The 20,865-nt window shown below is 47.1% G+C and overlaps 1 protein-coding gene across 2 annotated transcripts in view; it reads left to right on the forward strand.

Moving 5' to 3' along the window:
• TMEM181 (transmembrane protein 181) overlaps nt 1-20,865 on the forward strand; it is a 60,083-nt gene that overhangs the window by 27,257 nt on the left and 11,961 nt on the right. For both annotated transcript variants that reach the window (XM_036249387.1, XM_036249388.1), the window contains exons 3-6: nt 1,880-1,935; nt 3,662-3,752; nt 5,638-5,759; nt 9,390-9,503. In XM_036249387.1, coding sequence (XP_036105280.1) covers nt 1,880-1,935; nt 3,662-3,752; nt 5,638-5,759; nt 9,390-9,503 — 383 coding nt within the window. The remainder of the gene's footprint in view (nt 1-1,879; nt 1,936-3,661; nt 3,753-5,637; nt 5,760-9,389; nt 9,504-20,865) is intronic.

Here is a 20,865-nt window from a genome sequence, read left to right on the forward strand (position 1 = left end):
CTGTTGGACAGTCAAACATTTCTGGAGAGTCTGTTGTGTGCCAGGATCCCACCTGGGTGCTGGGGATCCAGAGCGTGCTGGCTGGGGTGGGAGATGGGCCACGGTGCAGCGAACTGTGGGGCGGGCGTGAGATGCTGGCAGCATGAGGCTGCTCAGGTGACGCCCTGAGCTTGGCATCAGGGAGCCTGCAGATGGCTTCGGCCTTGTCTTCAGGGCCTCGGCACCCTGCGGCCCCCCAGCATGCTGTTGGAGGGGGAGAGAGGGGTTTCTGGGAACCCTATGAAACCGCCAACTTCTCTGGTCCTTGGTTTTCCATCTCTGAGAGAGGGGGTTGGATGTGGGGCTATTTCAAAGGCATTTTTGAAGCTAAAATTGTTATGGTGTGTGCCTCAAAAGACCAGTTTCTTGACCTAAACTGAGTCTTGGGTTGGTGAGTGGACTGAAGAAGCTGGGGAGAGGGTGGTATTTCAGTGCTGTTTGCCTGCTGCTGATGAAGATGGTAATGGTGACAGTGACAATGACAACGGTAGCCAGTCTCATTTTCCTGTGGTTTTAATGTGCATCTTTCTGATGATTGGTGATGTTGAACATCTTTTCATATATCTGTTGGCTATCTGTATGTCTTCTTCAGAGACGTGGCTATTCAGGTCTTTTGCCCATTTTTTAATTGAATTGTTTATCTTCCTGATGTTGAGTTGTGTAAGTTCTTATATACTTTGGAAATTAACCCCATTTCAGATGTATCATTGGCACATATGTTCTCCCATACAGTGGGTTCCCTTTCCCTTTTGTCAATGGTGTCTTTTCTGTGCAGCTTTTTAGTTCGATGTAGTCCCATTTGTTGAGTTTTTCGTTTCCCTTGCCCTAAGAGATGTATTAGAAAAATATTGCTACGAGAAATGTCTGAGATTTTACTGCCTATGTTTTCTTCCAGGATTGATACGGTTTTGCGACTTACATTTAAGTCTTTTATCCATTTTGAGTTTATTCTTGTGTATGGTGTAAGTCGGTGGTCTAATGTCATTTTTTTTTTTATCTTCACCTGAGGACATTTTTCCATTTTTTTGTTCAGATACAGTGGGAGGGAGAGAGAGGAAGAGAGAGAGAAACATCAACATGAAAGGGACACACTGAGTGGCTGCCACCCACACGACCAACCAGGGCCGGGGACAAACCGCAACCGAGGTATATGCCCTTAGCGGGAACTGAACCCGGGTCTCTCTGGACCGCAGGCCAACGCTCTAACCACTGAGCCAAACTAGCCAGGGCTAATGTCATTTTTTTGCATGTACCTGTCCAATTTTTCGAACACCATTTATGGAAGAGACTTGCTCACTTCTTTTAAGGCCAAAGCTCTAAAAAACTAGAGTATAAGATTCTGTGAAGCTTGTATATCTGTTATTTCAGGGAAAGCCTTAAGTATATATTAGCAATTAATGTTATTTTATATTCTCTATTTTAAATATTTTTGGAAGACTGGATTAATTGGATGAATAGATAAATGTCTTAATTTTTCAGCAGAAACCTTTATACTTTATAAACAGATAGGTGAATGTCTTCTTGGCTCTGCAGTGCAGAGAGAGCCCCCATTGAGGGCAGAGGAGCGGGTTCTGCATGTACAGAAAACCGCGGAAATAACGTGCACCGTGTGGCGGTCAGATGGGGTTCACCTGGTTGGGAAGGCATGCAGTGCAGCAGAGTGGGTGTGGTGTGTCCGTGTTTGTGTGTGTTACACGTATGTGAAACCTCTAAGGACAGACCAGGAAAATAAGACTACCTCCATATAATGTATGTCTTTCAGGGCATTTGGGAAAAAATCAGTAAATTAATTGTCAATGTAGGATCTAACCTGCTTTTTTCCTTCTCTGTTACACTTTAGGGCCCAAAGTGATCCAGACTTCTGAAGCTAATTTTTCATTGAATAATAGCAAAAAGGTAAGATTGGGTCTGAGTGGCAGATGATGGGGCGTGTGGACCGCCAGGTCCCTAGAAATGACCCTCCTGGCCCTGCAGCCGCCGCGCCGGCAGACGCCCTTGTCCTTGTCGCTGCTCGCGCTGGTCTGGGTTCTTGTTTGCTGGCAGGACCTCCTGCCGCGGTAAGTGCCGGAGCAGAGCCGGCAGCAGGGCTAACGCTGAGGGAGCAGCCTTCCTCTTCAAGGCTTGTTAACCATGGTGGGTCCTCACCTCGGCAGGTCTTACTGGATTGTAAGTTCTGACAACATTCACCTCACATTTGCCCAAGTCACAGTGTGGTCTCCACGTTCTAACAGTAACAGTTCTTACCAATGACTGGCATTCCTTGCATGAACTCAGTTTAAAGGAAATATCCTTTTTTCTTTTCTTTTTCAATTTTTCTCAATTCTTCTTCTTTTTTTTTTATCCTCACCTGAGGACATTTTTTTATTTTTTTGTTCAGATAGAGTGGGAGGGAGAGAGAAAGAGAGAGAAACATCGACATGAAAGAGACACATCGAGTGGCTGCCACCCGCACAACCCAACCAGGGCCGGGGACAAACTTGCAACCGAGGTATGTGCCCTTAGCGGGAACCAAACCCAGGTCTCTGGACCGCAGGCCGACACTCGTAACCGCTGAGCCAAACCGGCCAGGGCCTTTTTTTTTTTTTTATCCTCACCTGACGATACTTTTTCCATTTTTTTTTCCAGATAGAGTGGGAGGGAGGGAGGAGCGGAGAGAGAGAGAAAGAAACATCGATGTGAAAGAGAGACACCTTGATTGGTTGCCTCCTCCACAACCCCAACTGGAACCGGAGATTGAACCTGCCCTTGACCAGGAATCGAACTTGTGACTCTGTAGGACACGGGCCAACGCTCTAACCGCTGAGCCAAGCCCGCCAGGGCAAGATGTCAGGTGTTTTTTTTGGCACTGAAAATAGCAGGTGTCCCACAGAACTGACCGGCTTCCGAAGGGTCGTCCACATGTCTGACAGGTGACTGATTACCCTCCGATAGAGCTCATCGCGCAGGTGGCTTTGGGGCACGTCTGACCACAGAGGGTGTCACGGAGGCCCCAGAGCCTTAAAACCCAAAAAGCACACGTCCACCCAGACGTGCATTCAGGCAGTGCTTTGCTTCGGATCCACGATGGGCTGTCCAGGCAGCTTCTCCGTACCCCACTGCCGTAGACCCGGGACTGGGGTTCACAGACACCACGGAAGTGCCGCTGGCAGTGTGGCCCCCTAACTTTTCTCTCCAACAATGTTTACACTTTTCTAAAGCTGAGAATAATGGACGTCAGACAGTGACGTGTCAGGCATATTGATATTAAATCCAGACCCTTGCCAATATCTCTTTGTGTCCTAATTATCATAGTATTCGTCTCATCTCATGTACTTGACACTTTTTCCTCCGAGATGGCCTTCTCTTGGTGTTTCAGTCGGGCATTGTCCCGAGGCTGTGGGTGTGGGAACGGCCCGCCTGGAGGTTTTCACGAGACGGCGCACTGCAGCGGGAAATGAGTCCTTTCTTCTCCCGGAAGGCGGAATTCACTCACGTTGTCAGAGGGGCGCTCCTTGCTGTTTCTGTGCCAGCCATAAAGCCCAGCCCTTTTGCCGAGGGTAGATTTGGGGTGTTAAGGTGAAATGTTTGATAGCTACAATGGAAAGGTCACATGGGTTACTTAACTTTTTTCTTTTTCCCTCAGCTAAAGCCAATTCACATCCGTTCAAACCCGTTGTCCACGTACAACCAGCAGCTATGGCTGACGTGCGTTATTGAGTTGAATCAATCAAAAGGTATGAAGCCTGACATGTGGTCTGATTTCTGTTTGTACAAAGCACCGTATTTTAAAAGTTGAAAGAGCTTTCAGATCTTTTAAAATATGTTCAAAGATTACAAGGGTGGTCTTTGTTCTTTGTGGCAGCAACAGGTTGGGAAGCCCTGCAAATGTCTTCCGTGTCTTCTAGTCAGTTATGCTGCAGCCTCAGGGAGTGCTGGTCACCCCCAGGGAGTGCTGGTCACCCCCAGGGAGTGCTGGTCACCCTCAGGGAGTGCTGGTCACCCCCAGGGAGTGCTGGTCACCCCCAGGGAGTGCTGGTCATCCCAAGGGAGTGCTGGTCAGCATAGCTCAGGGTGTGCTGGTCACCCTCAGGGAGTGTGTCAGCATAGCTCAGGGAGTGCTGGTCACCCTCAGGAAGTGCTGGTCAGCTTAGCTCGGTTGCTGCACAGTGTAGGAGCTGCTTCTGCAGCCTTTATCAGTGGGGTTCTGGGACAAAATTAAGTCCTGATGCCCCAAGGTAGTGGCTCTGTCCCCCAGGGACACGTGGCAGTGCCCGGAGACATTGTAACATTTTGATCGTCACAATTGGGGAGAAGGGGGAGCTACTGGTGTCTGTTGGGTAGAGGCCAGGGATGATGCTGAACACCCTGTGACGCAGGACAGATCCCTGCAGCAAAGACTCATCTGGCCTCTGTACCTCGGTTGCAGTTTGTCCCCGGCCCTGGTTGGTCGTGCGGGTGGCAGCCACTCGGTGTGTCCCTTCACATCGATGTTTCCCTCTCTCTCTCTTCCTCTCTCTCCCTCCCACTCTATCTGTACAAAAAAATGGAAAAATGTCCTCGGGTGAGGATAAAAAAAAAAAAAAAAAAAAAAAAAAAAAAAAAGAATCATCTGGCCTCAAAACATCAGTGGTGCCGAGGGTGCAGCACCCTGCCCAAGGCTCGCTCATTCACAGTGAATCGGCTCTGTCCATCCAGAGTGTCACTAGTCATGTGCCATCCCAGCGGCACTGAGGCGGTGGCCATCGTGTGATCTGTGACCTGGGATTCACATCAGGGGCTTGGGTTGAGAAAGAATTTGAAAAGATCCCTTGAAAAATGCATATTAGAAAAAATCAACCATTTTTTTTTATAACACTTTAAGAAGATTAATAAATTTGATATCACTGTGTATTTGTCTAAAAAATGGCCTGGGAGGATGGACACATACATAATAACTACAGTTCTGTCTAGGTGGTGGGATTACAGTGATTTTTGTTTTGTTTTGTTAATTCTCACCCGAGGATATTTTTTCCATTGATTTTAGAGAGAGTGGAAGAGCGGGGAGAGAGAAACATTGATGTGAGAGAAACACACTGATTGGTTGCCTCCCACACATACCCTGACTGGGGCTGGAGATTGAACCTGAAACCCAGGTACTTGTCTTTGATGGGGAATCGAACCCTTGACTCTTCAGTGTGAGGGCCAATACTCTAACCACTGAGCAACCGGCCAGGGCAGGATTATAGTGTTAAATGCCATCTTCATAGTTTTTTGTTCTCTGATTTTTTAAAACAATGAGCATATAATCAGTAAATTAAATTATAGTATCAGAAAAAATAAACCTATTTTTATGTTGGTATAAAGTTAAATTAAAATTTTATGTGGGAAATAAAAAATGCATTAGCCATGAACCGTGTGTCCTTTCATGAAAGGAAGAGGATGGACCTGGAACGGAGGCTTGGACACAGGCCCCGGGAAGGGACTGAGCGGAACTAACAGAGGCTTTCTCCGCGGCAGGCGCGGGGTGGGTGCCGGGGCTGAGGCGCGGGAGGCCTCCTGGGTTGTCGCAGAGCCGGGCGGGATCTTTGATGTGTGCCGTGCCTGATGTGGTTCCTGACCCCAAGTTTCTTTCTTTTGTAGAAATGTCTATTCAGACCAGCTTTCCCATGACCGTTAAAGTTGATGGCTTAGCTCAAGATGGAACCACCATGTTCATTCATAACAGAGTTCACAATCGGACGAGGACCATCACGTGTGCGGGGGTGAGTGTTCGCATGATCTGACTCCGTGTCATGCTGCCCTATCACAGACAGACTGACTTTCTTATGTAAAAAATCCACACCAGTGATAGTGTGGAAAAATTATCCACCTTTGTATGCTCATACCTTATAAATGCTCATTAACATACGCACATGCATTCACACACAGATAAACACATGTACACAGACACAAACACATGCACAAACACGTCTGTACACAGACACATAAACACATGTATACACACACCCCCCCTTGAGTATATGTGATTCCTACTTCTGTTGTTTGTGTAACTCACTGCCTGGTGCGTCTGTAGATGGCTGTTGTTTGGCCGCCTTCACAGAGGTCAGTTTTGACCATGGCTCTGGGTTTCCAGGCCTCTCGGGAAGAGTGCTGCTGAACGTGTGCTCCAGGTGCAGTGTGGCAGTGGGATAGGAAACCCGAAACCCACAGCAAGGAAGGAGCCGCACTCTTGTCTTTGTCCGGACTCTGTTCTGTCAGATGGGAAGAAGCAGCCCAGGTCCCAGCCGCAGGAGAGGGTGCCCGTGGGGACTCCTCGGAGAGCGGGAGCAGCAAGAGAGCGTGCCTTTGAGTGTAGGGTCAGGACAGCGGTTTTGTTTCCCTGGGCCTCGCCTCCCTGCAGTCCTCCCACAGGCCCTCCTCGGGGCAGGATCTGTTGTTAGCGCTCATTTCACATAACAAGAGCTTCAGGCTCAGAGAGGTCGATACATCGGCCCAGAGATACATTGACCCAGAGATACATTGGCCCAGAGCAGCACAGATGGTGAGGGGAGGGCCAGGATTCCAGCCCAGGCTCCCATTCTGAAGACTGCGCCCTCAGCACACATGCACACGCCTGTTGATAGACAGCACAGAGACCCTCGTCTGTTTGTCCTGGCCAAGAGGGTGCGGTCAGGGAGGCCTTCTGCTCAGTGGTGGGCCTGGCTGTGATCACTCTCTGTTGTCAGCTCTAGGAGATCCGGAGATGGGTCAGAAACAGCCTGAAAGGGCTGGGTCATTGAGGGGAGCGGCCGGGCCACCCTGTCTGGCCGAGCCATTGCCGTGTTTCCTCCCTGACCTGAGCAGTGGCTCTTTGTCCTGGGCCATCTGGTGGGCCCGGTGGGTGCTGCCTGGGAAGCACCGCCCTCATCCGCCTCCACCAATCACCTGTGAGCAGGGCCGGGGGTTCTGACATGGCGTTTCCTCATCAGTAAAGTGGGTTACACCTTCCCTGCTGTCTGGAGAGTGGGACCAGGTTGTTGGAGGCGAGCACGCAGTGTTTGTGCCAACAGGGGCATCCACCGAACCCCCACTGGCCTGCATGCCATAGGTGCCCCATTAGTGCTGCTGGATGAACAGGAGAGACAACAGGTGTGGGTCTGAGGGGACCACTGCTCCGTCCGAGGGCAGATGGCCTGGAGTCCGGCCTCAGCACCTGACCTCGCTGTTCTCTGATGAACAGGTGGTCGGTGGCTTTGTCCTGAGGCTAGTGCAACTGATCTGGCTGGTTTATCTGGGACCAGAGGGTTTCTCAGGGCACGGGACTTTCTGTTTTACTTATTTATCTATCTATTTCTGTTAATCGTCACCTGAGGATATTTTGCCATTGATTTTCAGAGCATGGAAAGGAGGGGGAGAGAGAAACATCCATGTGAGAGAGACACAGCGATCGGTTGCCTCCTGCATGGGCCCTGACCAGGGCTGGGGATCGAACCTACAACCCAGGTTCATGCCCTTGACCGGAAACTGAACCTGTGACCCTTTGGTGCACAGGCCGATGCTCTAACCACGGAGCCAAGATAGGACTTTCTGTTTTAAATGGGAAAGGTCTCGGGCCCACTGGAATGAGCTGGCCTCCCCCTGATGACTGCCCTCGGACTTGAGCCAGCCGCCCACCAGGCCGCTCGTCTCCTTGCTGCTTCTGGGAAGCGCTGCCCTGCTGCGCACCTGGGTAGTGGTCCTTCGCGCATCGAGGGGAGCACGCAGTGCTTGTGCCACCAGGGGGCATCCACCGAACCCCACTGGCCTGCATGCCATAGGTGCCCCATGTCACCATCAGGGCTTCTGCTGTGATTCTCTCTCTGCTCCAGTCTCTCCCTAACCCTCAGGGAACATTGCCCTGACTTTAAAAAAGATGGAATTTTGTGTTGGAGATATTGACCACCCTCCCATACTTTTTTTTTTTTTAATGTGAAGAGAAAGGCCGCCTGCCTCGGTGGCGTGGCCGCTGTGGCTCGCAGCGATTTCCAGGAGGCTCATCGTCTGCACCGCCATGGCTTGCACATGGCCCAGATGCTCAGGCGGTTGCGTTGCAGCTCTTTAGGCTTGAAGAGGCGTGCAGCCTGAGAGACAGCTCTTCGGCTAGTTGAAACATCCTTCTAAGTCCAGACAGATGCATAACTCGTAAGGAGACGTACCCGCGCAGCACAAATATACGCACTGATGCAAACCTTCCCATCATGTGGAGTCCTCAGCTGCCCCTCCCCCACACCATCCTGTTGGACACAAAAGGTGGGCTTGGTTTTGTTGAGACCAGGGCCCCACACTCTCGTGCCCTGAGGGCAGGCGGCCAGTACACGAAGGACGCTGATCCAGTGGGAGAGAAACCGCAGCTCCGCCCACTCAGTGTCAGCCGTGGGAGAGCAGGGCCTGGGGTCATCGAGAGCGGCTGCGGTGTAGGGCAGGTGTCACTCGTTGGCCTAAGGGTCTTGAGAGATTTTGACGAGAACCTTCCTATTGTCTTCACAAGGCACACACCCTCCTCTTCTCTGTCTCCTTCCCTGTTCCTCGGGTCAGCGCCCCCTGCTTTGCTGATTGTCATCTTATATTTGTAAGGTTCCCTTGGTATCACCCAGATCTGTTTTCCTACCCTGACCTCAGACATTCCTGGCGTGGAAAGCCTTTGATTAACAGTAGGGATGACTTTGTTCTGTCCAGAGCCATAGCTCTAGCAAGTGCCACCCGGGAAGTCACTGAGCTGCCTGTTTGTTCTGGGCACAGTGCCTTCTGTCAGATACTGAGAGATTCTGGAGGAGCATGCTGGCTGGGCAGAGGTATGTGGGGGGGTCTCTGCTCACCTGCCACAACACACATCTGTGTCCCCCTCGCCCTTCTGAAACGAGACCCAATCCTTAGTTCTAAAGGAGAACGCACACACACCAGCCGAGTCATACTAGCTATTACAGACATACCTTCGCCTTGGATGCGACCTGCCCTCCTCCCAGGACTGCAGGTGGCTCTGTGTTGGGAATGATGGGCTAATAGGGGAGAAAGAAGGACAGCTAACCCACCTGCAGAAGTAGGCCAGGGAGGACGGTGAGGCTGAGGGGTCTCTGGTTCTCGGCGTACAGCCCCCACGCACGGTGTCTCTGAACTGTCAGGATTGTGTTACGCTGATGACTTATGCAGGTGCATGTTATTCTGAGTCATCCAAAGTGGAGTCTAAGGACTGTAAACCATTTTTGTTTGTTTCCAAAAACAGCCATTTGGTTCTTTCTTTCTAAGAACTGTTTGGCTGGCATCTGAATTTCTCTGGTTCTGGCGAGTTCCCAGGAGATGGCCAGTTCTGATCATCTGTTGTTGAAATGGGTCAGTTGGTTGCTTTAAAGACACGGTTCTTCTCTGTGCATTTGCAGAAGTGTGCAGAAATCATTGTGGCTCACCTCGGCTACTTGAATTACACTCAGTACACAGTGACTGTGGGATTTGAACACCTGAAGGACGTATCCATCAAGGAAGTGACCTTCACGGTAAGTCTACCAGCTAGCGCAGATGCTCAGCAGCTCACTTTGGCTCCCCTTCTTCTGTTGAGTGGTTTAAATAACACAGCATTGAAGTTGTTATTTTGGATAGTAGAAGACATATACAGTTTTAAAAGTTACAGGAAAAGCACAATTTCTTTTTTTTTAATCCTCACCCGAAGACATTTTTCCATTTTTTGTTCAGATAGAGTGGAAGGGAGAGAGAGATATAGAGAGAGAAACATCAACGTGAAAGGGACACATTGAGTCATTGCCTCCCACACAATCCAACCAGGGCCGGAGACAAACTGCAACCGAAGTACATGCCCTTAGCGGGAACCGAACCTGGGTCTCTCTGGACTGCAGGCCGACACTCTAACCGCTGAGCCAAACCGGCTAGGGCACAATTTCTTTTTTTTTAATAATTTTTTATTTTTTAATTATAGTTGCTGTACAACATTACATTAGTTTTAGCTGTACAACCCAGTGATGAGATATTTATATAACTTACGCAGTAGTCACCTCGATAAATCTAACAGACATCTGGTACTATACATAGTTGTTACAGTACAGGTGGGGCCAAAGTAGGTTTACCATTGTTCATGTGGGAAATGATACTGTGATTAATAAATAATAATACAAGAATAAACTCTGTGTTTTGTGTCCTCACAACTGTAAACCTACTTTGGCCCCACCATGTATTATTGACTATATTCCCTGTGCTGTACTTTATATCTCTGTGACTGTTCTGTAACTACCAATTCACCTTTTTTTTCCATCCCTCCAACCCCCTCCCCTCTGGCAACCATCAGAATGTTCTCTGTATCTCTGAGTCTGTTTCTGTTCTGCTTGCTCATTTGGGTTTTTAGATTCCACATATAAGTAAAATCATATGGCACTTGTCTTTCTCTGTCTGACTTACTTCACTCAGCACAGTAACCTCTAAGTCCATCCATGTTGTTGCAGATGGCAAGATGTTATTCTTTTTTATGGCTGAATCCTATTCCATTGTATGTATGTACCACACTTTATCCATTCATCTGTTGATGGGCATTTAGGTTGCTTTCATGTCTTGGCTATTGTAAATAATGCTGCCATGAACGTATAGATGTATATGTCTTTTCAGTTTAGTGTTTTATGTTTCTTTGGAGAAATACCCAGAAATGAAATTGCTGGGTCTTGTCTCTTGTTATTTAGTCTTTGCTTTAAAGTCTGTTTTGTCTGGTATGAGTATGACTACTCCAGCTTTTGTTTGTTTCCATTTTCATGAAATATCTTTATCCATCCCTTTACTTTCGGTCTCTGTGTGTCTTGGGTCTGTCATAGGTGGCTTGTGGAAGCGCCTGCTGTTTTGTTATCCATTCTGTCACCATATGTCTTTTGATTGAAGCATGTCATCCATTTATATTTAAAGTAATTGTTAATAGATATATAATTATTGTCAGTTATTCACATTTTAATCTTTTTTTCTCTTCATCTTAAAGAAAACCCTTTAACATTTCTTGTAATACTGGTTTGGCAGTGATGGAACTCCTTTAACTCTTTCTGGCCTGGGAAGCCCTTTTTCTGTCCTTCGATTCTAAATGATAGCTTTGCTGGGTAGAGTAATCTTGGTTGTAGGACCTTGCTTTTCATCACTTTGAATATTTCATGCCAATCCCTTCTGGCCTGCAAAGTTTCTGTTGAGAAATCAGTCTCATGGGAACTCCCTGGTAAGTAACTAACTGTTTTTCTCTTGCTGCTTTTAAGATTCTCTTTGTCTTTAACCTTTAGCATTTTTTAAAAATTGAATTTATTGGGGTGACATTGGTTAATAAAATTATATAGGTTTCAGATGTACAATTCTACAATACATCATCTGTATATTGTATTGTGTGTTTACCACCCCAAGTCAAGTCTCCTTCCGTCTCCATTTATACCCCCTTTACCTTCTTCTACGTCCCCTCACCCTCCCTTTCCCTCTGGCAATCACCATCCTGTTGTCTGTGTCCATGAGTCTTTCTTTTTTTCTTTTCTTTGCTTAATGCCTTCACCTTTAGTATTTTAATTATGATGTGTCTTGGTGTGGGCCTCTTTGGGTTCTTGTTTGGAACTCTCTGTGCTTCCTGGACTCGTATATCTGTTTCCTTCACTGAGTTAAAGAAATTTTCTGTCATTATTTTTTTTTTATGTGTTTTTTTTTAAAAATTGATTTTATAGGCAGAGGAAAGGAGAGGGAGAGAGATATAGAAACATCAGTGAGAGAGAATCATCAATTGGCTGCTTCCTGCACACACCCCACTGGTGATCAAGCATGCACCCTAACAAGGAATCCAACCGGCAACCTCTTGGTGCATGGGACGATGCTCAACCAACTGAGCCACAGCGGCTGGGCTCTGTTGTTATTTTTTCATAGATTTTTAAATTTCTTGCTTTCTCTTGCCCTTTTGGTACCCCCATGATGCGAATGTTGGTGCACTTGAAGTTATCCCAGAGGTTCCTTATACTATCCTCATTTGTTTGGATTCTTTTTTCTTTTTGCTGTTCTGATTGGATGTTTTCTGCTTCTTTATCTTCCAAATCACTGATTTGATTCTCTGCTTCATTTATTCTACTGTTGATTCCTTGTATGTATTCATTCCAGTTGATGTATTCTTAATTTCTAACTGGTTGTTTTTTTATGTTTTCTATCCATTTTTATGTTTCCTATTTCTTTGTTGAAGTTTTAACTGAGAACATTGAGCATCCTTTTAACCAGTGAAAACCATAATGTCTAAGGATATGGAACCAAGAATAGCTTAAAGAAACAGCATTAAATTGGAAAACCGTTGCAGTGTTCTGAGAGTTAGAACAGAGTACATGCTTCCAGTTGAAAGGTAGTTCAGAGGTTACAGTGAACCTTTCGAAGAAGGCAGGGCTTCCTCCTCCAGCCCCTGTGAGTGGTCTTCAGACCCTGCCGGAACCTCTGGTGAGCCACGGGCACTGCTCCTTGGTGGCACGGCTCTGATTGTTAAACTGCCCTTATTCCTCTCCGCACTGGGACTCAGTATAACCAGCACAGTCACTAGGAGTACAGATTTTACATTGGACTGGGGAGCTGGGTTCAAATCCCGGCACCATCATTTATAGTTTGATATTGTCAGGCCTCCACTTCTTTATCTGTAAAATAGCTACCTCATAAAGCTGAGACTATAAATGAAGGTCCTCCTGGGTTCCTTTTTCAAAGTAACACTTTCTTTTTTTTTTTTTTTTTTTTTTTTTATCCTCACCCGAGGGCATTTTTCCATTTTTTGTTCAGGTAGAGTGGGAGGAAGAGAGAGGAACAGAGAGAGAGAGAGAGAGAAACATCGATGTGAAAGGAACACATCGAGTGGCTGCCACCCACACAGCCGACCAGGGCCGGGGACAAACTGCAACCGAGGTATGCGCCCCCAGCGGGAACCGAACCCGGGTCTCTCAGGACCGCAGGCCGACGCTCTAACCACTGAACCAAACCAGCCAGGGCTCAAAGTAACACTTTCTTGAGATATAACTCACATATCATAACATTTACCGTTTTAAAGTGTACAATTCAGTGGTTTTTAATATATTCAGAGTTGTGCACCCAGTATCTAATGCCAGAGCATTTTTATCATCCCCAAAATAAGCCTGATAGTAGTCATTTCCCATTTGTCCCTCCCCCAGCTCCTAGCAACCACTGATTTTCTTTCTGTCTCTGGATTTGCCAGCTCTAGACATTTTAGATGAATGCAGTCATGCAATATGAGGTCTTTTGTGAATGACCTTTTGCACTAAGGATCACATACATTTTCATAGTTTATCCATACTGTTTTTGTTTTGTTTTGTTTTGTTTTTGCTTTATTGGTTTTACAGAGAGAGGAAGTGAGAGGGAGAGAGAGATAGAAACATTGATGAGAGAGAACATCAGTTGGCCCCCTCCTGCATGCTCTCCACTGTGGATCAGGCCCACAACCTGGGCATGTGTCCTGACCGGGAATCGAACCAGCGACCTCTTGGTACATGGGTCAACACTCAACCACTGAGCCACACTGGCCGGACTTTAGTTCATCCATACTGTTGTGTGTCTCAGCACTTTGTCCCTTTGCTGAGTAATATTTCACTGTGGTGTGTATGCTACATTTTGTGTATCCATTCATCAGTTGATTGGGCATTTGGGTTGTCAGCTATTACAAATAAGTGCTGTAGATATTTTAATAAAATATCTCTGATGGTGGGCTTAATGTTTAATTTTTTTTTTCATTTTCTCTTTTTATCGTGAGCTATTATTACCTTTATAATCAGAAGAGAAAGTTAATTTTTATTTTTTAACTCTCACCCAAGGATATTTTTCTATTTATCTTCAGATAGAGTGGGAGGGAGGGAGAGAGAGGGAGAGACAGAGAAATATTGACGTGAGAGGGACACATTGATGGGTTGCCTCCCACGCAACCCAATCAGGGCCAGGGACGAACCTCAACTGAGGTACGTGCCCTTAACCGGAATTGAACCCGCCACTCATTGGTCCGTGGGCCGACGCTCTAACCACTGAGCAAAACCAGCCAGGGTGAGAAAGTTAATTTTTAAGAAAGGCTCCTAAGACAACCAAAATTTGGAGGGGAGTTCAGGGTACATTCTAGCCATTCATTCTAACAAGATCAGTTGTGGAAAAGCTACCTCAGAGAGTCAGTCACAAAGCAGCCAGTGTACAGCTTGTATAGAGACACATTAAGGGATTAGAGGCTTGCCCAGATGGTATGGCTCGGCGTCGTCCCACGGACTAAGAGGTCCCAGTTTGATTCCTGGTCAGGGCACATGCCTGGGTTGCAGGCTCCATTCCCAGTAGGGGGCGTGCTGGAGGCAGCAGATTGATGTATCTCTCTCACATCTGTTTCTATCTCTTTCCCTCTGTCTCTAAAAAATCAATGAAAACATATTATTAAAAAAAAAAGAAATTAGAGAACCTTATGCAAACTGTTTCTATGTCTTTATTCTTGAAGGCAGTATCTGTTATGCTGTGAACTTTGATCTAACCCTCCAATCAATTCCTTTTGCTCATGTGTTATAACTCCTTTTATTAGAGAATGAAAGCTGTATAACTCATCATATTTCTCTTTTGGTTATTGCTAGACATTTCAGCAATAATTTTCATGCTGAATTGGAGTAATTACTACCATCCTGATACAGGTTTCTGGTATAATTATTTACCCTCTTTACAGTTTTACTATTTAAAAAACGTTGAAAATGGTTTCTATTGAATCTGGCTTTTTATTTTAAGCTGCCTTCATTCCTTTTTGGAAGTAAACAAAGTATAAGGAAAAAAATACATCTGAAAAGTATGTTGGTGATACTATTGTACACCCACCAGAACGGCTAAAATGAAAAAAACAAGAGAATGTCTGAGTTGGCAAGGGTGTGGGGCACTCTGCACTGCTCCGCTCTGCTGGTGGAAGTGTGGATTGGCACAGTGGAAATGCAGGCATCGATTGGCCAAAACACATGCATTTAAATGTTCATATCACAGCAGCACAGTTCTCAATAGCTGCAGACTGTAAACTGCTCAGCACTACAATGGATACACAGGTTACGGTAAATTCCTGTAATGGAATATTATACAGCAACGAGAATGAGTGATTGCATGCGACATTATGGATGACTTCGTAAGCATGATGTTGAATAAAATAAGCCAAATAAAATAGTACAGAGTGCATGGTTCCATTTATGTAAATTATAAATTAGAGGAACAGGCAAAACAAATCTGCGCTGTTAAATCAGGATTAGTGTTAGCCTTGGTAGTGAGTGAGTTGAAGGGGCCATAAAGGGAGAAGCTTCTGGGGTGCTCCTCCCTTTAGGTTTCTTTTTTTTAAATCCTCACCTGAGGATATTTTTCAGTTTATCTTCAGATAGAGTAGGAGCAAGGGAGGGAGGGAGAGAGAGAGAAAGAGAAACATGAATGTGAGAGAGAGACATCGACTGGCTGCTTCCCGAATGACCCCTACCAGCGCCGGGGCCTAACCACAACTGAGATACACGTGCCCTTGACCAGAACCAAACCCGCGACTCATTGGTCTGCGGGCTGATGCTCTACCACTGAGCCAAACTGGCCAGGGCCCTTTATGTTTCTTGATCAGGATGTGAACACATCAGAACACTGGTTCATTGAGCTGTACACTTAGGGCCTGTGTAGAGTTTTTGGTAACTATATTATCTTTCATTAAAAACTTAACAATAGTCCTGGCCAGTTTGGCTCAGCGGTTAGAGCGTCGGCCCGTGAACCAGAGAGTCCTGGGTTCGGTTCCCGCTAAGGGCCCGTACCTCAGTTGCAGTTTGTCTGTGGCCCCGGTTGGGGTCATGTGGGTGGCAACCGGTCGATATATCTCTCTCACATCGATGTTTCTCTCTCTCTCTCTTCCCCCTCTTTCCCTCCCACTGTATCTGAAGACGAATGCAAAAAATGTCCTCTGGTGAGGATTAAAAAACAAAAAACACACACTTAACAGCATTTGTATTGCACTTTAAAAATCAGAGCTCATCAGGACGCTGCCTGTGTAACCACAGACATTTCTTTCGACAACTTCTCCGTACTTCTTCAACAACATTGGACTTTTGAAAGTTCCTATTCCTTCTCTTGGCATTTCTTTGGAAATGTTTGATGTTTGGAGTTCTGAGAACTTGAAGTCTGGGGGCCGTTCTCACCATGTGTTGTGTGTCCTTAGCTCCAGGGCCACACGGTCACCTTACCCTGGTGCCACCATTGTTTTCACTTGTCAGTTCTTCCTCCTCGAGGTAGATCAAGTTCAGGGTGAAAACTACCCCAGGTGCTTCCCCGGCCTGCTGCGAGGTAGAGCTGTCGCCAGGCCAAGCCCCGGGTGCCCAGATGCTGTTTTGGCAGCGTGTGCCTGCCCTTTAGCAGGAAGGCGGCGGGTTGGTGCCCCTCTTCCTGTTCTGGCCGGCGTGCAGGCGTCTCCTTTCGTCCTCAACCCCATAGTCTGTGAACATTTGGGTCATTGATTTCTACGTAACTGTGTCTCTTTGAAGCGGCACGGCATCCTACCTGCCTGTTCTCAGCTCTCATTCTCTGCGTCTTGCCCACATCCCATTGCCGGGGACGTTCAGGACCAGCCTCCTAAGTACTCTCGCAGGCACTTAGGAGATACTGCTCATCGTCTGTGCTTCTGAAGGTTTGTTTCACTGGCCATATTCTGCATATGCCAGGAGGGAGACTTTAGACACCACGCCGATGCGTCAGCTCCTCTTTCTGTCGTGTCTCCTGAGCTCTTCCAGCGTCTGCTCTGCACACTTCACACAGGCCCCGGTGCCCTCACGGCCAAGCTGGGCGTTTTCCTCTCTAATTAAGTGCTGCCCAGGTTGATTCCTAGTGGCTCTAGGCAGCTGTTCAGCATCTCAGTTTCTCCTTTTTCTCCCTAAGCCACGACCTTTCGCGGGGGTTTGAGATGAAAACAACAACCCCGTCCTGAGCCTTCGGGTTTCCATGCAGCGGACGCCTCTCGTTTCCCGGAACCGGGCCGGCCGGCACCAGCGCCGCAGTGCTATGATGAGCTCCGCCTGACTCCCTGGGTCACTCGCGATACGATGTTCTCACAGGACAGATTACAAAAGCATGTGCTAGGCTTTTCCTCCAAAAATATGTCTGTGTAATAGACATATTACACAGACTCCCAGCCTCGCATCTGCGCGTGGGACCCGATTCCGGGGCGTGGCTCTGCTGCGCAGGTCGCTGGGCAGCGCGGGTCTGAGCAGCCTGCGGACCCCGTGCTCCTGGGCCGCCTCTCCCAGGTCTCACTGAGGGTTCACAACATGTGTTCTCTGCCAGAAACTTGGCTCCTGGAGGCATTTTTACGGATTAGTTGTTTTACGTTTGCTTGTTTCATGTCTGCCCGAGATTTGACCTCGTATTTGCTGATACATGGCCAGAGTGGGTGCTCACCAATGTTGGGCAGAGGAACCGGGCTGCAGCCTGTAGGTTTTGATTAGGGAGAAGCGACCCAGGTCATGAAATCCACGCTGGTTCCAGATGTCCATTTGTGTATGACAGGGTGAGCCCAGTCTCTGAAAGGACACAGGCCGCTCTGTGAACCCCCAGGGGCTCGACACAGAGCCAAGAAAGGGCTGGGGCGTCTTCAGATGTCAGAGTGAGTGTCTAAAGCCTGATGGTTTGCTGGGGTTTTACTTTCTTTTCTTTTACTTATTTTACTGTTCAATTTCAAACATACATTTTGGTGCTTAAAAATAAATGCAAATACAAAAGCCCCTAACTCCACAGAACTAGGCTCATGTGGTAGCCTCTGTCCTGGGTACGGCGTGGGCACAGGCGTGGCCGGCCAGCTGTTCGTCAGGATCCCTGTGGACTTTCTCCTCCAGCCCCGACGTCACCGGATCCTGGCCGGTGGAGGGGCGAGGCCTGTTCTCTGGGCTTCACGCTTTTTTCTGGGGCTCTCTCCAGGGAAAAGAAAGACTTTCAAGCCTGTGCCACAGATCAATGCCAGACTGAATGTGGGGCGGTCTGGGCTGCTGACAGAGGTAGCCCCCAGACGGAAGCCCTGGGTGGAAGTGGTTCCTGGGGCAGGAAGGATGGGGCAGGAACGGCAGGAGAGAGGAAGACCGCGCTGGATGCCATGCAGGCGTGGGCTGGCCACTGGGCGTCAGGTGGCAGCGCGATGCTCGGGGCCAGTTCCGAAAGCCCGGATTTAGCGTCATCTTCTCCATCCCAACTCCGTATCCTTCTCCTCCTCCTCCTTTTAACTAACTCATATTTTAGAACTAAAATGTATATTTTAGGTTGAACTACAGTAATTTCTGGTGCTAATTTTTAAAGTGAGAGTGGATTGTTTTGTACTTCTCAGACAGAATCTTAGACTGAATCTTCCTCCATCAAGGGAATTCATGGTTATCTTTGTAAGACTGATAGTCCCTTGAAGGTAAAAATGCATACTTTCTTCACTGTTATTTTAAACATATTTTCTGGGTTTTTTCCTGATGGTAACACTTATTTTTTTCTCTTCTTGATTATTCCTTAGAATCTGTTTTTTCAACTAAGACATGCATTGGATTTCTTCTGTTTGAATATTATGTTCTCACCGGCCCTAATCAATGCTCATAATCACTGTCATGATCATCTGTAAATCACACCGTTGTAAGATTTAAACTCAGACATAATCGTGGTAGTTGTGCTATGTTTTGGATTTATAATAGCAGCTGTTAGTCACTGAACTTTTCCTATTTGCCAGGCACTATGCTAAACTTATGTGCATCATCTTACTTAAATGCTTTTATGGCCCTGGCCGGTTTGGCTCAGCGGTTAGAGCGTCGGCCTGCAGTACAGAGAGACCCGGGTTCTGTTCCCGCTAAGGGCACGTACCTTGGTTGCAGTTTATCCCCGGCCCTGGTTGGTTGTGCGGGTGGCAGCCACTTCATGTGTCCCTTTCACGTCGATGTTTCTCTCTCTCTCTCTCTTCCTCTCTTTCCTTCCCATACTATCTGAACAAAAAATGGAAAAATGTCCTCGGGTGAAGATAAAAAAAAAAAATTAAATGCATTATTTATGGTCTTATGATTTTTTAGAGAGAGAGGAAGGGAAAGAGAGACAACATCAATCAGCCACTCCCCACACACTCCCTACTGGGGATCGAGCCTGAAACCTGGGCTGTGCCGAGTGGGAATCCAACCGGGACCTCAGTCCACTGAGCCACAGCAGCCGGGCTGCATCAGTTTATTTAAATGTTATAATGATTCCACAAAGTAGGTAATAGTATCTCCGTTTCGTGGAAGAGATGAAGTGAGTTGTTCAACTAGGAAACAGCCGGGCTGGAATTAGATCCCAAGTGTCTGACTTCAAAGTTCATGTGCCCTAAATCGCTGGGATCCATGTTCCCATGGACAGCAGTTGGTAACTGTTGGTTTTTGTTGGACAGCTTTATAGAGGTATAATTGACATACAATGAAATGCACATATTTAAATATAAAATTGGGTCCATTTTGATATCCACGTGTACCTGGGAAACCATCACCGCAATCAAGATAATAAGCATACTCCCCCTCCCGCCCCCCCAGTTTTCTCAGCCCCCTACCACTGATCTGCTCGCATCGGAGACTCATTTGTTGTTTAGAATTTTACATAAATATTTTTGGATTCTTTCACTCAACATACTTAGTTTGAGATTGATGGATGATGTTGAGCTTATCAATAGTTGATTCTTGTTTGTTGCTGATAATAGTCTACTGTGTGGATAGAGCAATAATGGTCTATCCTGTTGAACAGTCGGGTTTCCGTTCAGGGCGGTTATGAAGAAGGCTGCTGTGAACATCTGTGCACAGATCTTTGGGCATGTGCTTTCGTTGCTCTCGGCAAGTACCCAGGAATGGGTGGCTGGGTCACATGGTAGGGTGCGTTTCACTGTGTAAGAAGCTGACGGACTGTTTTCCAGAGTGGTTGTAATGTCTTACGTCCCCACCAGCAGTGCGTGGAATTCCAGTTGCTTCACAGCCTTGTCAATGCTCGGGGAGGTCCGGGGTTTCATTTTGGCCATTCTTATAGGTGTGGTGGTATTGCATTGTGATTTTAATTTACAGTACTTTGCAGATGTTGTCTTCTGGCTTGCATTTTCTGACAAGAAACCTGCCATCTGTATCTTTGTCTCTAATAATGCCCCTCCTTTCCCCTCACTTTCCAGGTTTTTCTCTGGTACAATTTGATTATGGTATTCCTTGGTACACTTTCCCTCATATTTCTTGTACTTAGGGTTCATTGCACTTCTTGGATTTGCGAGTCTACAATTTTCATCAAATTTGGAAAAATTGGGGCCATTATTTCTTCAGATATTTTTTCTGCCCTCCCCCACCGCAGACACTCACGGACTCCAGTGGGCATCTGTCAGGACACTTGAGGTTGTGTCTCAGCTGATGTCCACTGCTGCCCTGTAGCATTCGGATCGTTTCTGTGGCTGTGTGTTCCGTCCCCTGGTCTCTGTGACGCCTGCTCTGCTGTGCCCAGGTCTCAGCTTCCCCCATCAGTCTGTCCCCTGGCTTCTTGATGCCCTCACCGCCCATTCTGCCATCAGGATTTCTGGGGCAGTTTTGATTGATTTGTGTTTTTCTCATTATGGTTCATATTTTCTTGCTTTTTAACATGTATCTTGGGCTCAGTGGCAGACATTATTGATTGTTAGATCTTATATCCTTATAAATATTCTCGAGCTTTGCTCAGTGATGTTGTAAAGTTACTTGGCAATGGTTTCATCTTTTCAAGTCTTGCTGTTAAACCTCACCAGGTGGGGCCAAAGCAGCGTTAGGTCTAAGTTCAGTGCTTGTTCCCCACTGAGGTAAAGGCCCGCGGGGCACCCGGCCCCGTGCCCCTGCAGCGGTTCCCCTCTGCCGT

Source organism: Molossus molossus, unplaced genomic scaffold, assembly GCF_014108415.1.
Source record: "Molossus molossus isolate mMolMol1 unplaced genomic scaffold, mMolMol1.p scaffold_m16_p_8, whole genome shotgun sequence".
Classification (NCBI taxonomy): Eukaryota; Metazoa; Chordata; class Mammalia; order Chiroptera; family Molossidae; genus Molossus; species Molossus molossus.